The sequence below is a fragment of the Pipistrellus kuhlii genome, unplaced genomic scaffold (assembly GCF_014108245.1).
Source record: "Pipistrellus kuhlii isolate mPipKuh1 unplaced genomic scaffold, mPipKuh1.p scaffold_m20_p_7, whole genome shotgun sequence".
In the NCBI taxonomy this organism is placed as follows: Eukaryota; Metazoa; Chordata; class Mammalia; order Chiroptera; family Vespertilionidae; genus Pipistrellus; species Pipistrellus kuhlii.
In genome coordinates this window covers 41,299,465-41,317,796 of record NW_023425573.1, presented here as the reverse complement: position 1 = coordinate 41,317,796, position 18,332 = coordinate 41,299,465, and the positions used below count along the sequence as shown (strand labels likewise).

The window sequence follows — 18,332 nt, the reverse complement described above, 5'->3', positions numbered from 1 at the left end:
AATGTCACTGTCAATATGTAAGTACTCTGAAGGCAGCTATTTCATATACTAGCTTTTAGTTTAAAGTTAATTAGAATTCTTGAATAATTTGAGTGTAACAATATATTATTAATGCTATTAGTCTTGCTTGTGAACAGAAAGTAAATGTGTGTGTGTTTTTTAATGAGATCTATTAAAAGTAAATGAACTTTGGCTTTTTATGATTTTAATAAGACCTATTCATTGCAGAAGAAATATAGTTATAATTACTTGTGTAATCTAATAATGACATATAAACATTTAAGGGGAAAAAAAGAATTACCCGAGATAATCATTACTTATACATAATCGCTAAGTAACTTTTGGTAAATATTGCCAGGCATTTTTCATGCACACATTTGGGGTGTGTGTGTGTGTGTGTGTGTGTGTCTGTCTGTCTGTCTGTCCGTGTGTCTGTGGTGTGTGTCTAAATGTATGCCCACTTATAATAAGGTACACTCTTTATTCTGCATGCAATCTAATTGTAACCTAAAATGTGCATATGCCTGTTGCATGTTGTTAGCCCATCTGATGTGGTAGAACGTTCCACGCACCTCTGACAGTATCCCACCTCAGGTATAAGCTGTGCTATATCTCTGTTCCCACTTTTCCCAAAGCCACAAGGTCACCTAAACACATGAGGGTACAACCTAGAAATATGGAGCCATCCATTAATACTGAAACCTCAGTCAGTGAGGGGTCATAGGATAAATGCCCAGCCTCCCCGCCCCTCTTCCCAGCCCTGTGTTAGGAGAGTTGTAAGTGGAACTGAGATGCCTGCAGCAGTAATCAGTGTGGTCCTGAAAACCACAATGGATCATCTCCCTCGTCTGCCTTACTTTCTCCTTTTCTCTCTTCTGTTTCCTGGGATCACCTCTCAGATCACAACCTGCATCCATACCCTCGTCTCAGGATCTGCATATTAGAAAGAGTAACTTTTGTAATTTATTATAATTTCTCTAATCTTTTAACAAATTTTGTGCTTCTTAATAGCAGCTCTCATGGGCTTCATTCCCAAATTTTACTCCCTCTCTCTCTCTCTGTCATTCTCACTATTTTTCCCTCCTTCTATGCCTTTCACCTCATCTTTTTCTTGTCTCTTTCCTTCATCTGTTTCCTTTCTCCCTAATTTCTGTTCTAAACATGAAATGGATTGATCAGTCCATTCTGCTTTGCAGTGATTCTCCCTAGGTGTGGAGGAGAGTCCACATCTGAATCAGTAAGCACGTGCTAACCTCCCATTATTGAAGTTAGATTTGCTTGAATTTGCATTCTTAGAAAAAAGAATTATAGTGTAAATCCATGCACAAATGCCTTTATAGATAGGTCTGATTAGTTTTTTTTACAATCAGTGTTGGGTCAAAGGATATGCAGAATTTAAAGATTAAACTACTCCTTAGAAAGGTTATTAAATTTGTAGAGTAGTATTTAAATTTGTAGATTCGTATTTAAATTTGTAGATTCTATACACTGCTGACTTCTGTGTGCCAAATTCTTTAATTTTTTTCCAGACATGGATAAAAATATCTGTGATATATTTGCATATGTTTTTGATGACATATTTTTGTCTGTTGTGTTTCCTGTTTATTATTCTTCTCCCCATTTTTCTCATTGGGTGTTTTGATATTTTAATAAACTTTTGTGAGCTCTTTGCATATTAGAAATAGTAACTTCAGTAACATATTATAATTTCTTTAATCTTTTGACTAATTTTGTGCTTCTTAAAAGCAGCTCTCATTGGCTTCATTCCCAAATTTTACTCCCTCACTCTGTCTTTCTCCCTGTGTTGACATTCTCAGCATTTTCCCCCTCCTTCTAGGCCTTTCCCCTCATCCCTCATTTTTTCTCATCTCTTTCCTTCATCTGTTTCCTTTCTCCCTAATTTCTGCTCTAATCATGAAATGGATTGATCAGTCCATTCTACTTTGCAGTGATTCTCCTGGGTGTAGAAGAGAGTCCATATCTGAATCAGTGGGAGAGTTGGTTTTTTTAAGATTCCTGTTACTCAGACTCTTGATAATCACAGTCACAGTTAGTTAAGGGTGTGTGTGTGTGTGTGTGTGTGTGTGTGTGTGTGTAATCTCTTAGCTAAGCAGGGGCAGAAAAAATTGGGAATCACTGGCTGGCATGTCTTAGAAGACATGGAAATGCGACTCACATTTCTCTTCTCTTTGTTCCTATGATTAAACCTACAAAGACCCTGTGCCCTCAAGGCTCATCTTCAGGAAACTCCTATTTATGTATGCTTGGCAGCTCAGCAAATTACTTTCTAAATTGATTGCTGAATATGCTGAAGGCATCTGCTTGACCAGGTCTAGAGGACCAGCATCTTTTTTAAAAGCCCAATCAATAGGAAAGACTGCTATCTATATAATGCCTCAGGGTCAGGTCCAAATTATATTTGCACATCAGGGGAGCTTTCAAAGCTCAGGCAGATGCCAGAGGCCTCCATGGAGGAGTCATCGGTCTGCATTGTAGATTTATAGTCACATTTCTACTGATTCAGGAAAGGAGGAAAGGATACTATTGCATCCTGGGAGCACTCTGGGCCTTTCCCCTCATCCAGCTCACCACTGACCAGCAACATCTTTAGGCTTCATTCTTTTCAATTTATATATCAAATTTTAAACTCACAACATATGAAATATTTCTTTGCATTCTGAGTTCTTTTACAAGGTGCATTAAATATTATTTTGAATGAATTTAAATTACACTCATTTATTTAAATCTATAGTTAAATGTTTCTGAAAGGAATTTTCAATGTAATAACATTATTAATATAAGTATTAACATGAAAGTTACACACATAAAAGCAAAAATAGCAAAGTTGTTGAAAGACAATGCCAGTTGCTATGACTGAGCTATAGAATTAGATTTCAGCTTCCAAAATCAAGGCAGAAAGATAGTAGGGTAACATAATTCTCACTTGGTAAGAGGAAGCATACCTTGGACTACATTTAAAAGGAAGAATATCATATGGAACTTACCCATTTGACTTAAAGTAATTTAGTGCTAACCTTTCTAATAAACCCATTGCAGACATGAAAGCATTTTTTCTCTTGTTTATTTCTTACAATAAACCCTAGATAGAATCAATTCGAAGGAAAAAGTTGATATACCTACATTGATACATCATTATCACCCAAAGTTCATAGTTTATATTAGGGTTCACTCTTAGTGTCTCACACTCTATGCTTGGACAACACTGCCTTGAATTCGGTGATAATTCATCATCATGATAGGAGGTATGGAAACTGAAAGGTAGATTTTTAAAACTGTTACTTTTCAGAAGTATGTAAAATGAAACTAAAAAAGCAAGCGCAAACCTATCTAATGCTAGATGGTAAAGTGAACTGTTCAGATCTGACCTATTTTTTGTTCCCTATGAAACCTCTATAGCACTGCTGATTAAAAGAAGAAACTACCGTAGGTAAAAGAACAGATTTACTGACACTTAAAAAAGCTTCTTTACCCTAACCGGTTTGGCTCAGCTGATAGAGCGTTGGCCTGCGGACTGAAGGGTCCCAGGTTCGATGCCGGTCAAGGGCATGTACCTTGGTTGTGGGCACATCCCCAGTAGGAGATGTGCAGGAGGCAGCTATCGATGTTTCTCAGTTATAGATGTTTCTAGTTCTCTATCCCTCTCCCTCTCTGTAAGAAATCAATAAATTATATATTTTAAAAAGTCATGGAATAAATAGCACTCAACTTTTATGTATATGGTCAAAATGCAAAGGAAGGTGGCAGGGTGACCACCAGCAGTGTGTCTGACCTCCATCCTGGTGCTGCTGTTGGCTTTGCCCAGAGTAAGAATAGCCCCAGAAGCCTTCCACAGGACACCATTATTGATTGATACCCTTGTTGCCAAGTTGTGTCTCGCGTGCTGTGTCTGGGAGCAGATGTGCATGAGATAATGAAAAATCCCATTATACATTGCAGTTTCGGTGGAGAATGATGGAAGTCATTTCAACTTTCCTGTGTTCTGGTCCTAGTCTTGCTCAGATCCTTTATAAGTCTTCTTAGATTGAAATTAGTTGATGTGTAGTTTAATAGCTATTAAGCACCATTTATTAAGCCTTGTCTCATGATGCTGTGTGAGTCAGCTCAGAATGCCATAACAAAATACCACAGACTGGGTGGCTGAAAGAACAGAAATGTGCTTCTCATGGTTCTGGAAGTTAGAAATTCCAAATGGAGGTCCTGCAGAGTTTGGTTTCTGGTGGGAGCTCCCCTCCTGACATGCCGCCTTCTCACTGCAGCAGGTACGTGGACTTTCCTCTGAGCGCCAGGAGAGGAAATCTGCGTGATTGGATTATGGGAGAGTTAACAAGATTATGTGCTCTCTGGAGGATGGTTACACCTCAGAAGGGTCTGGGAAAGAGGATTACTCTGGCATTTCAAAGGAGTGTTAACCTAGATGCCCAGGAACAGTGGGCAGGGCTGCTTAAGGCAGAGGTAAACCTTTTATAGGCCATCTGGAACTCCTCAGTTGGGAATTTAGGATTAGATCATTTTATGAGGTTAATTCCAGTCACTGAAATTGTAAGATTTATTAGCCCTTTTCTTATTCCCATCCTCATCCTCACTGGTACTGGGGGAAAGGATATGTGTTGCTTTGAGGGAGGCAGGCACATGATCACACTATAGAGGGCAGCAACCCTGATCTTATAGGATCTGGGACGAAATAAGGAGGTTAGGTCAGTACAAATAACACCTGACACCAAGCTTTCAGTGACATTTTGAGATGCATAAACACATATGGATTGGATTAGTGATTGTGTTCCTTAAAAATGAACAAATGTGTATAGATATATATCAAAATGTATATGGATGCGTACCACAAAGTGCTATAGCTATAGATCAGAGATGCAAAAGAATTAGAAACTTACGACAAAAATATGAGAAAGTTTGTGTTGGTATCATTGGATTATTCAGCAGTCTGTTTAAATCTTCACTAACTCCTCCCTGTTCATTACAAATGTGTTGAATCTGTGTGTACAATTAGATGTCCTATCTGCTTATACAATGTTGTAAACCAAGTATGTCAAACTCAAAGGCTAACAGGTGCCCAATAAACAAGGTTTAAGTACATGTGGGCCACAAAAAAACAAAAGCTTCAATTTTCATAGAAACGTAGGTTTATTTTGATAGAGACATGCTGAATACAAAGGGCTGAAATAAATGAGTAATTCTATCTAATAAAAGAGTAAAATGCTAATTGACCATCACTCTAAGACCCAAGATGGCCACCCCATATAATCAAAGATGGCTGCCCCCATGTGGACACAAGATGGCCTGGAGGGGAGGGCAGTTGTGGGCAGTTGGGAGAGACCAGACCAGCAAGGTAGGGCAGTTGGGGGGTGGGCAGTTAGGGGGGACCAGGCCTGCAGGGGACCAGGCCTTCAGGGGAAGGCAGTTGGGGGGACCAGGCCAGCAGGGAGGTCAGTTAGGGGTGACTGGGACAGTGGAGGAGGACAGTTGGGGGCCAGGTCTGTTGGGGAGGGCAGTTGTGGGCAATCAGGCCAGCAGGGAGGGCAGTTGGGGGGGGGGGGGTAGACACCAGGCCTGCAGGGGAGGGAAGTGGGGGGGGGGCAGGCCTACAGGGGAGGGCAGTTAGGGGGGACCAGGCAAAGGCAGGTGAGAGGTTGGGAGCCAGCAGTCCTGGATTGTGAGAAAGATGTCCCAGATTGGAGAGGGTGCAGGCTGGGCTGAAACACACCTATCCCTCCCCCCTAATTCCCCCTTCCCGTGCATGAATTTTGTGCATTGGGACTCTAGTCATTAACATAAAATAATAGATCATTTTAATAAATTTTTTTTAACATTAACTTACTAAAAAAACAAAAAAAAAACATTAACTTACTAGACACTGAATAACTGCACAAATTAATAAGCATAATGCAAATAAACTATTTTTCTTGTTCTCCAAAAGTGAAATATTTCCTGTTGCGCACACCAAACAAGTCAGTCCAAGACTAATGACGTGGCAATTGGCTGCTAAAATTTCGCTGCTAGTGTTAGTGGAGAGAAATGGTGCGCCTGTGCATAAGGCACATAAGGGAAATGAATGCAACACGATTATAGTAGTCAGTAGTCATTAGCGAACATTGTAGTTCGTTATTCTTAATTATCTATGACAGGATATTGTAAAAATTTAAGTTACAAAAAATTTATTAAAACGTTTCTTACATACCGTTATATTGGCTAGGCCACAAAAATATTTGTTGTGGGCTGCATGCAGCTGGGAATTTGACATGCTTGCTGTAAACCAAGTAATTGCTGTGAAGTCAAGAATGATTGTTTTTGCCGAAACTGGTTTGGCTCAGTGGTAGAGCGTTGGTCTGTGGACTGAAAGGTCCCAGGTTCGATTCCGGTCAAGGGCATGTACATTGGTTGCGGGCACATCCCCAGTAGGGTGTGTGCAGGAGGCAGCTGGTCGATGTTTCTCTCTCATCAACATTTCTAGCTCTCTATCTCTCTCTCCCTTCCTCTCTATAAAAAATCAATAAAAAATATATTTAAAAAAAAAAAAGAATGATTGTTTTGTCTTTATGACTTTGACCAGGAGTCAGGGGGTGGAGTGTGCCCAAAGGGCTAATTCCTTTAGGCCTGGAATTAGTCTGAGGTGTCCTACTGAAATGCCTGCCTGTTACTAAGCCTTGTTTAAGGCATGGAACAATTGGTTAATAGCATTTTGTAAACATTGGATTGGAGGAGTTTTAGGGTACATTGTTCATTGATAACAATAAGGTTGATGATTTGCATCTGGTTTAGAAGGGCCCTGCTGCTGAGGCTCATTACATAGCAGGAATGTCTCTCTGTGACCAGCAAAGTATTAAGCACCAGCTAGGACTCTATCCCAGAAGTAGCCGGAAATAATACCAGTTGAGTATAGATTACCCAGGGAGAATATGTGATGGGATACTAATTGCTTTAATATAGTATTCTTGCTGGGACCGGTTTGGCTCAATGGATAGAGCGTCAGCTTGGGGACTGAAGGGCCCCGGGTTCGATTCCGGTCAAGGGCATGTACCTTGGTTGCGGGCATATCCCCAGTGGGGGGTGTGCAAGAGGCAGCTGATCGATGACTCTCTCTCATCGATGTTTCTAACTCTCTATCTCTCTCCCTTCCTCTCTGTACAAAAATCAATAAAATATATTTTAAAAAAATATATAGTATTCTTAAGTCCTTCAGTTCTCACAGCAGTAGGTTATTGAAATATCCAAATATTGCAGGTTGGTGGAAGGACCTGTCATAAATATATCATGCTGCTTCTTTTCCAAAATATGTAAAAATATGTTTCTTTGTCATTTTTTTTTAGACACCCTGGTTGTGGAATACAAGACACTGCTGGTACAACTACCCCTATCAGGTAAGGAGCCATTGCTGTCTGGGTTTTTGTACACATACAGTGTCTTCCTTCGGTGAGTTTTCTGATTTAGGCAGGTCCATTAGGTTGGGCAGCCGCCTGGCTTTTTGGTCCCCTGCCCCCACCCCTGTGGCTTGATGCTACATGTGGCCTAGTGTGGGAAGTAGTTTGTGTTCTAAGTGAAGCTCAGAATCGGAGCTTAATTGCTTTAGCAGATGGAGTAAGTATGGAAAGGTGCGTTTGCTGGAGAGCAAGATACAATCAGTTCAGCAGGTGGATGGTTTCTGTTTCTAACAGTTGATCTGCTTTTAATTACTGAGGAAAGGCTGACGAAAGCCCAGGCCTGTCTCGGGACCGAGTGGGATAAGCTTGTGTGGAGCTGTAGCAGGCCTGCTGACTCCAGTTCATGGTGTGGCTTAGGCGTAGCCTCTCAGTATGTGAATCAAGCACCATCTCCTTGAGCACAGAAGAAATGGGCATGTACCATTACACATAGCCACACACACACACACACACACACACACTCACACTCACTCACTCACTCACCTCACTCACAGAAGAAAAAAAAGATAATTGAAAATGAGATGTGATTAGAATCGTATTCCAGAAAGGGAGTATTTCAGATTCCTGCCCACTGATGTACCTTTGCCTCTGTCCATGAATTCAGAAACATTAGCGTGTCTGCTAGTTCTTAGATCAGTTACTATTTGAATATCAAAGTTGGGACTTCTCTAGAAATTTCTTGCTGAAAAGTTTCTAGATTGATTGGGATATGAAACAAATTCAACCAGGTATTTTGGTGATGCAGTAAGGAGACATACATTATGAGAAGCATCTTGGATATTTGAGTTGGGATTTGTTAGGGATGAATTTTGGGGCACATAAGGTTAATGGGGAACAGGTATGCCCTGTGTCTTCTCTGTCACCCACAGTGTCTGAACGGGGTGGGAACTGGTGTTGGATACTCCTTGGGCAAATTCAAGGTTAGGGACATGTTGAAATGCATTTCTATCTCTTTCGTGTAGTTTATTCAGAATAAAAAAATAATGTAAATAAGCATAACATGGTGCGAGAGAGCTGAGTATTTCAGGGTCGTTTCATAGAGACTAAAGCAACATTGAAACCCAGTCGCCCTTGAACACAATTGTAATTCCCAGGCCCAACTGCTGTTTTACTATCTTAAATACTTGGAATATTGTCATTTACAGCTCCCCTTGTGCCCTGTAATGGTACACTGATTGGAAAAAACCCTCTATATCTAGAATTCTATTTATAAAAACCCATCAAAGCCTTCCAGGAACCTTAACTCGACTGCTGGCGTGGCAGCTGCTCTAATGCACTGCATTTATGAGGTAAATTCCGCCCCGTGAACAGCACTGAGACAAATTCCAGATGAAACGTAATACCCACTCTTCTTCATAACTGTAATGTGATCTGAAATAACTTTCACATTAATGGCGGGAGCTGAGCAATTGCTTATTTCTGAGAAAACGACTTGCTAGAGCAGTGGCTCAAAATGTTGCTGCAGACTGTTTCACAGATAGAACTATAGATTCCACCTGATAATGTGAGGGTCTGTCTGGTATATACAATTATGTTTATATAAAATGAAAAGCTTCTTTAGAAGGAAAGATACCATATGTGGGGATTCAGATTAAGATTGTCTTCTTCTGATAAGACATCATTGCTTATTAATGAATAATTTGGCAATTAACTCCCAAAATCTAGGACCAGTTCATAATCTCTCATGGAAAGAGTGGTCATTCTCTCTCTCTCTCTCTCTCTCTCTCTCTCTCTCTCTCTCTCTCTCTCTCTCTCTTTCTCTCTCTCTCTCTCTCTCTCTCTCTCTCTCTCTATATATATATATATATATATATATATATATAAATTTCAGAGAGGTAGGGGGAGGGAGAGAGATAGAAACATCAATGATGAGAGAGAATCATTGATTGGCTGCCTCCTGTACCCCCCTTCCCCAACTGGGGATCCACCCTGCAACCTGGTATTTGCCCTTGCCCGGAATTGAATCTGAGACCCTTTAGTCCACAGTCCAACACTCTGACCATTGAGCCAAACCAGCTAGGATCAGTGTTCATTCTTGATACTTTCCTTGCTTTATTTTTATGTTTGTGGGGGAAAAACATTAAACAGCAAATAATTATTATGCATGTAATTATAGTGTTGTGTGGATAAATATATTTACATAAATATATAGGTTATAGTTCAGAGGCAGTCTCATGCCTTAAGAGCACTTTTTTAAATGTATATATTTTTATTGATTTCAGAGAGGAAGGAAGAGGAAGAGAGAGAGAGAAATGTCAATGATGAGAAGAATCATTGATCAGGTGCCTCCCGCACTCCCCACACTGGGAATTGAACCTGAAACCTGGACATGTGCTCTGACCAGAAATCGAATCTTGACCTCCTGGTTCTTAGGTCAACACTCAACCCCTGAGCCATGCTGGTCCTGCTAAAGAGTACTTTTAAAAATGAGCCATACTCATGAAACAGATTTATTGTGTCTTTAGCACATATATTACATAAATAATTGAACAGATTTTTAGGTGAGAAATGGTCTATTTCAGTTTTATTAAGGATACACTGCTCCTTATGTCTGTATATTACATACATAATGGTTTTTATATACATGTGTGTATTTTAAGTTTAAAATAATGCAAAGTTGCCCTCTGTTGGCCCTTGTATAGTTTGTCATAAAGAGCACAAGTGGGGAGGGGAAGCCCTAGTGGCTATCACAAGCCCTCTCTCAATGTGAGGCCTGGGGTCAGCCTCCATACCTGAATTAACTGGCAGCAATTCCCTGTGACTATACAATTTAGAAAATGATAGTGTTAACCTCATAGGGCTTTTAAGAGCATCAAGGATATTATCGCATGGGTAAGCTCTGTCAACTGCAAATGACTCCACAACTATAGCAGTTATTCTAATATGATGCTCTCTTATGAACTCCGCAATTTCTAGAGTGCTCTCACTTGTCCTTATAGCCCACTGGGGCATTTTCCCAGATGGAGATGCAATAAGAAAGTGACTCTCATTAAAACTGACATTTAATCTTGGCTCCAAGGGTCCTAAAGCCAGCACTTAATTTTTTTTTACTTCATTGCCATACTTCTGACCTGAGTAGCCATCTCTCATTGAGAATAACTCCAGTTTTAAATATATATATATATATATATATATATATATATATATATATATATGTATATTTCCAAGAGGAAAGGAGAGTGAGAGAGATAGAAACATCAATAATGAGAAGAATCATTCATTGGCTGCCTCCTGTACAACCCCCACTGGGAATGGAGCCTGCAACCCGGGCATGTGACCTGACCAGTAATCGAACCATGACTTCCTGATTCATGGGTCGATGCTCAACCACTAAGCCACACCGGTCAGGCGCAAATACCTTCAATTTTAAAAGGCCACTTCCAGGGTGGTGCTGAACTTGATAAACACACAGATGCCCAGAGCTTAGGATTGCTGGTGGGGAGAGTATCCTGTCCTCTCTGTGCTCTGTTGCCAAAGGTCAGTGAGTGGGACAAGATGCCTATGCGTAAAGTCAGCAGAGTTGGTGGTTGAGTGAGTGCCAGCTTCTCATAAAAGTGATTTGTTTTGCTTCTCTTGGTTTACAGAGCATTTAAGTTGCCATTGTATTTACCATCTGCACTATTACTAGGTGTGTAGATATATTTGTGTGACGAGCTTCAAAAGTCTTTGATTCATTCTGGTAAAGTAAGACATTTCATTACACTTCAACAAACAAGAATAACTTTTTGAAAATGTGTTTGTTGTTTTAAAAAACAAAGAACACTTTCGTTTTGTGTTTATGGAGTTATGTGCAGAAGAAATATTCTTGCATTCTGCTGCCTCTGATCTTCTGGACCTGTGAGGCAGATAGAACAGGTGCCACCTCCTTTTACAGTAAATTAAGTAAGGCCCAAGTGTTTTCCTACGAAGCTGCGGAGGTGGGACTTGACCTCAGATTTCCTGGCTGGATGCCTAGCCCAGCATCTCTTGGCAGCTTCCTTGTCCCTCTGATCTTTTAAGAAATGCTTTTGCATTGCCTTTTGTTGACATTCTCAGGGTAATGAAAGAAAGATCTGATTAATGCAGAACTGGGAACGAGGCCTCAGTGACATGCGTTGTCCTCCAGGTTCTGTCACCTCCCTCCCTGTGCCTGTGCCATGGAATCTCACGGCAGTTAGCCAGGGTATTCTTTTGTTGTGTGCACTGGAATATATATTTTAGGTCGCCTGAGGAATCTTACATTCACATCAAAGAAGCATACATGCTATTGTTGAAGTAAACAGTGAATCGATACCAAACATTCATCCTGACTGACCCTTTTCTTGGTTGGAGATAAAACTAATGCCATCAGGCTGCAGAGTAGAGGGATTAGGGGCAAGCTTCAGAGCCCCCCTTTATCCACAAAGGGAGGGGGGCTATAATTTGTGGGGGCAAAAGACCATGTCACTTTTCAGCACTGAGCTTGAGAGGTTTGGGACACAAATGGGGTTTCCTATTAACTATTAATCTTCCTTTCTTTTTTTTTTTCCTTTGATCCTCAGCCACTCACAACGGACCTTCACTACTATTATATCCTGGAGCTGTCGTTTTATTGGTCTTTAATGTTTTCCCAGTTCACTGATATCAAAAGAAAGGTAAGTGGGGTTCTGTTGTAAAGTGCCTGCAGACAGGTGTCTTTAATGGGCCCTGGCAGCGGGGTGGAGAGCCACGGGCACTCCCCGCTGTTTTCTCAGCAGCGCTAGGCTAGTCCAGCTTTCTGCTTGGATACATAAAGTCCTCTATCTTTGTTTGTGCTGTTTTGTTCCCCTTGTCTCTTAGCTCTTCCCTGGTGTTCTTTTCTCTATGAAAATATTAATATATAGCAATGAGTCCCGAGAGCAGTAATTTCTCTCAGTCTGATTTACAAGTCCTTCTGTTCTCCAGATTAAGTAAAGAAGAAAACTTTTATTTGTCGCTCTCGGGAGAGACTAAGATCTCCGTGTTCGAGCCCTACAGAATGAAATTTTTCTCCAATTTAAGGGCTAACTGACATGAAAAGATGTCATGAAAAGGCAACATCCTAAATGAACTGTGATCTGGGTTTCACCCCTCCTTCCGCCGGCGTCTGTGGAGGGCACTCTTGACCCCCTGAGCGTTAAGCCCGCTCATTCTACTTCTCATCGCACGAGCCTCTGGACATGTGGCACTTTCGATTTTTCGCTGCTTGTTTTTCATAATGCCATGGTCTCCAGATTTCCATATTTGGATCGTTCCTTCGAAGCTGTGTTTGCTGGTCTGCATCTCAGTGCCCTTGCTCCACACACTTGTGTGCTCCAGAGCAGCGGTAGCCAACTTTTTGGACCTCACGGACCACCGATGGTCTGCAGGCCACCGGTTGGCGACCACTGCTCCGGAGTACACTCCTTCCATGGACCCACAGCAGTCGTTTACTTAGCTGGCAAAAGGTGGTGTTTTGTGTGGCTACGCAGCCTTAATGTGGTGTATGTCCTCTGATTCTCAGAAGTGGGTGGTCCCTGTAAGGGCTAAGGCTTAGGTGTAGCGGGTAACTCATTGACACTCATAACTTGTGGTTCCCTTACTCCTTGCACCAAACTTGCCGGGCCAGTTTCTGGGGACGTTTAAAGATCCTATAAGGACAGAATCCCAATTAGATATCCTCGTCTTACATGAGGAGCCTTCTTCATTCATGTAGTCAGAACTTGTAGTCTTATTATCTCCTGTGTGCCAGGCTCATTGTATATTTTACTTATTTAGTTTTTAAATCTTTAGTGAAAATATAAAAGATAAAATTTATCATCTTAACCATTTTACATGTACAGTTCAGTACTGTTACATACATTCACGTTGTTGTGCAACCAGTTTCCAACATTCTTTTCAGCTTGCAAAACCGAAACTCTATATCCATTAAACAATAATTTCTCATTCTCTTCCCCCTCCCCGCAACCCAAGCTCCTGGCAACCACCATTTTACTTTCTGTTGCTATGAATTTGACTGCTCTAGGGACCTCATAAAAGTGAAATTAGACCATATTTGTCCTTTGGTGGTGGGCTTATTTCACTTAGCCTAATGTCCTTAGGGTCATCCATGTTGTAGCATGCATCAGAATTTCCTTCCTTTTTAAGAACAAATAATATGCATTTTCTTTTCTTTCGAGGAACAAAACATGAGTATAACAAAGAAGAACGTTTAAATATTCTTCCTATTTTGTAGTTAAGAAAATTTATGTACAGTAAGTTTATGTACATTCTTCAAGGTTGTGCAATTTGGGAATGAATTTCAGCCCAAGTTGATCAAGGAAAGTACTGTGATTCCTTCTTAGATTAGACAGGTACACAGTTTTTGCATTGTCTTGCCTTGCCATGCTCCTGACATCAAAGGTTGTAATTTTCAGCTCTTTGTCATTGTATTGGTTTTTCTTTTGCTCAGTGAGAATTAGGGGTACCAACTAGAGTCCAAGAGATTTCAAGACTGACTGTCCATGGCTTCCAGTAGCCTAGTCCTAGTGAGATATGTCTGCACTAAAAGTCACCAAGCCCCTCTGCTTGCTTGAGCTTTCTCATCACACATTTACTGTGTCTTTTCAGTGAGCCAAGAGCTGGATAATTCTTATTTCATGTGCAAAATGGGAATTTGGCCACTACCAGACTATTACTCAGCACAGGTTTTAATAAGGAAGGCTTTCTCTCTGTTGACATCTCTCATTAGTGAGTTGTAGCCCTCGCTTTTTTTCCTTTGTATCTTGCTGTCACTGCAGTTCTTAGTGGCTCCTTCCTCATTACCTTACCCCTTGGAGGGTCTGCCATTCCAGGCAGCAGCAAGGATTTATAGAATGTGCTGGCTGCGAAATATACTCCCCATCGTCTAGATTTTGAACTATTTACCAAACTCTCTAAAAAAGATCCTGCTTCCTAATTAGGGAGTAGAAATATTTGAAGGCACCCATTGACAACAGAGTATAGAAGTCAACTTCTGAAGGCCACTTGTAGGGTTGTTAATAGAAAGGTTATGCACATGTTTACTTAGCGTCCCACTTAAATGACAATGAGCTTGAACAGCCACTTCTCAAATAGGGACCGAGGTTTATAAACACTGGATCCAAATGCATACCTTAAACTGTTAGAATCAGTACCCTAAATGAGATTTAGAAATCATTTTTGTGATTTAATGGGTTCACCAGTCTTTCTAAAATGGCTTTTATATTCACAAACTCTTCCCTTCTCGAAGTGTCCTAATATTGCTCTTTTTTATTTTTAAATTGCTCTGTTTCAAAGTAGAATCTGGATTTAAAAATGAGAGGAGAACCTTTCATCCCTTTGATGACAGAGCCCATTGTCTCTCTCTTGATCATTTCTAGGGTTGGTTCTTAATTGGTCAGTGACAACTTAGACTATTAATCTTCCCTAAAAGAGGGAAGGGACTAGTCAGGATGTCATTTGGACTAATAATTCAAATGACTTATAAATCTAATATCCTATTATAAGCTACCAAGATGTGTAAACCTTTTTGAGGATTTTTTTCCTTCTCTTTTTCTTCTTGCTTCCCTTCATTCTTTTCTCCTTCCCTCTTTCTCTCTTCTTCCTTTCTTTTTTGTAAATAGAAATTGTTCCACTATCTTGCATACTCTTGGTATTCAACATTGCTTGAAATATTTATTTCTCAAGGCTTCATTTTTGTTAAAATTCTGTTTTTAGCACCTGTTCACAATGAGTATTTCTCCTTCACATCTAAATTTTCTAAGGGACACTAATAAATACGACTGTGCTAGAGCTCAGAACAGCTTGCTTGTGTCTAAGCCCTATGTCCCCTTCAACTAAGTAGCTGTTGGACTCACAGGTCTGGGCCATGGGCCAGTGAGCCGGGCTCATGTTTGGAGTCCTTCTCAGGAAATCATCCATGGCCAAGTTCCAAAGTCCAGCTGGTAAAATCAGCTGTTGCTCTTCTGGTCTTTAACCTAAGAGAAAAACTATATTTTGTAAAAGATTTCCGACAGAAAAGTATGGTGATTAAATTTAGCAAGAAGCTCATTGACAAAACTTATATTTTCAGAGAATAACTGGCATCCATTCCTATGGCTGCTTTACTCACCTGTGAGAGGTCTGTCATGCTCCAGATCTTTCCTGCTTCAGTTGGATTCAGGGTAGAAGACAATGCATGCTTTAATCTTTTTATAAAGCAAGCTGTATAGCATGGAATTGAATGGCATAACGTCCATGAAACCATCTAGCACAATGCTTGACAAATAGAGCTTAGAATAGTACCTCTGTTTGGCACATAATGACCAAAATTTGGTTGAATCAAAACAAAGTGCTAAAATCAAAAACAAAAACACCTCCAAAACGTAGTGGTCACAAGTTTTTGTACTTTTGGTTCATTAACATTAACAAAACTAATTAGGAAGAGGAACTAACTTAAGGTAGCCTTTTTCTTAGTACTTCCTCCATTTGTAACCATGAATTCTTAAAGGAAAGGACATTTGAACATTTTCAAGGAGAGAGGACACCTTGTAATAAAGGATAATCCTCTATATTTATTGTTATGGGAAAGTTCTTATTTTTCTCATTTTTTTCTGGAGCGGGGGAGGAATTATGGGCAGTATGGCTTTGAGATTAAAGGCATGGGCTCTGGAGTTCATCTACCTGCCCGGCACCACTCCTCACTTGGTGTGACCTTGAGCAAGTTACTTTACCTCTTTGTGCCTGATCCAAAGAATGGAGTTCATATAACCTACCTCAACCGAGTGTTGTCAGCATAAAGTGTTACATGCTGTTAGAACAATGCCTGGCACATAATTACTGCTCAGCAAATGTTAACTATTGCTGTGGTCTTTAATGTGGTTCATCAGATAGTGCCAGCTCTCTACCCTCAGGCACATGTAGGATTGTACTTCTCAGCCATGACCTCTCTTGTGGTTGTGACCGGTAGGCTGGAAACAGAACTGACTAGAGTCACTCTTGTACCAGAGTCTTTGACTGCTGGTGTGGGACTCTCTACACTCTTTCCCCCTGTAGTACAGTGATTGGTAACATTTGAGATGGAGACCGCTGCCTCAGTCTGGTCCCTGAGTGACTGTGGTGAACAGAGTGAACCTCCACCCTCAGCCACATGGTAACATGCAGTGGGTAAGAAATAAGCCTTTGTTTTAAACCACTGAGATTTCAAGGGCTTTATTCATGATTGCCACATCATCGGGCTTATCCTGACTGGTGCAGTTATTATTAATAACATGGCTAGTTATCATTTCCTAAAACAATATTTGAAATAATTTTTCTAAATCAGAAGTTCTCAAAGTGTGGTCTGCAGACACTTAAGAGATCCCTAAGACTTTTCAGGGGAACTGCAAGTTGAAAACTGTCTTCAGAATAATACTAAGATGTCATTTGCCTTTCTCACTGCATTGAAATTTGTATGGATAATGCAAAAGTAACAGTGGCCAAAATGCTGGCAATGGCACCAAACTGTATCAGCAGTCATTCTTCATTGCCACATGCTTGCAGGAAGAACAAATGTCAGTTTTACTCGAGAATGCTCTTGGTGAAGCAGTAAAAAGTGTTAATTTTATTAAATCTACATTCTTGTGTATACATTTAAAAATATTTTGTGTGATGAAATGGGACATATGAAGAACTGCTGCTGTGTAATGACATATAATAGTGTCTCAAGAAAACCACATGCAGTTAGCACCTTGCATTGTGAGCTGAACTCACTGCTTCTTTCCCCATGGAATCTTGCTTTTACTTGAACAAATGACTGGCAAACTATGGTTATTACCATTTGTTTTTGGTAGATATTTTCTTTTCTTTTTTTATATATATTTTATTAATGTTTTTGCAGAGAGAAAGGGAAAGAGAGAATTAGAAACATTGAGGAGAGAGAAACATCAATCAGCTGCCTCTTGCACACCCTCTACTGGGGATGTGCCCACAACCAAGGTACATGCCCTTGACCGGAATCGAACCTGGGGCTTTTCAGTCCGCAGGCTGATGCTCTATTCACTAAGCCAAATCGGTTTTGGCTAGATATTTTCTTGAAAATGCAGAATGAGCCTGTCAAGTTACATCAAAAGAACAATTACCATCATTTATTGTCAATAATAAAACGAAGCTTTCAAGCAAAATTTGATTTTCGGAAAACTATTCACCAGCAAGAGCTTGATAGCATCTCAATGCTTTAAAACTTTTCTCATGAGATTGGTAAGGACATTAATTCCTGTGATTTGAAAAATACTGAATAACAAAATATTTCATTGGCTCAGTACTTTCCAAGTGGCTAATGCATGATGCTACAAAACCATGCGTGAGTTTAAGATCAATTCAAAGGTCAAGACAGAGCAAAGGATTTTATGTAACAGAATATGAAAAGCTTATTGATCTGGTTTTAAATTCCACGTTGCAACTAACCTTGAAGAATATCCTGCTTCTCAAGTTTTGGTACAGAATCAAAGAAAAATATTCATAACTGTCTGAAAAGCCTACCAAGATACTTCATTTTCGAACTGTATCATACTGAAGTACATTCTTTATGTACTTCAACCAAAGTAACATCAGTTATGAGAATCCAACTCTTGTCTTAAGCCAAACAGCAAAGAGATTTGCAATCATGTAAACAAGTGCACTCTTACCATTTATTTTTAAGTTTTGGAAAAATGTAGTTACTTAGGGGAAGATATTTATGGTAACAAATAAAGGACTTTAAAATAAGTGTGTTCTGACACCTTTTTAAAGTTTTTCCATTTTAATGTCTAATGTGTTAAATATTGATAGGTATCACCCACATAAAAAAGCTCTTTGGTGGGAACTGCTCATCTATCTTATTTTTAAATCTTTTTTAAGAATATGACTCTGGGGAGTGCCTCAGATTGTATCAGCATGGCCTTTCTTTCCTTGAAGAGCTGAAATCCCACC

General features: G+C 40.1%; 1 protein-coding gene across 4 annotated transcripts in view; it reads left to right on the top strand.

The window, feature by feature from the left end:
* Nucleotides 1–18,332, top strand: part of CERS6 (ceramide synthase 6) — a 254,564-nt gene that overhangs the window by 180,889 nt on the left and 55,343 nt on the right. For all 4 annotated transcript variants that reach the window (XM_036422064.2, XM_036422062.2, XM_036422065.2 and 1 more), the window contains 2 exons: nt 7,341–7,391; nt 11,972–12,064. In XM_036422064.2, coding sequence (XP_036277957.1) covers nt 7,341–7,391; nt 11,972–12,064 — 144 coding nt within the window. The remainder of the gene's footprint in view (nt 1–7,340; nt 7,392–11,971; nt 12,065–18,332) is intronic.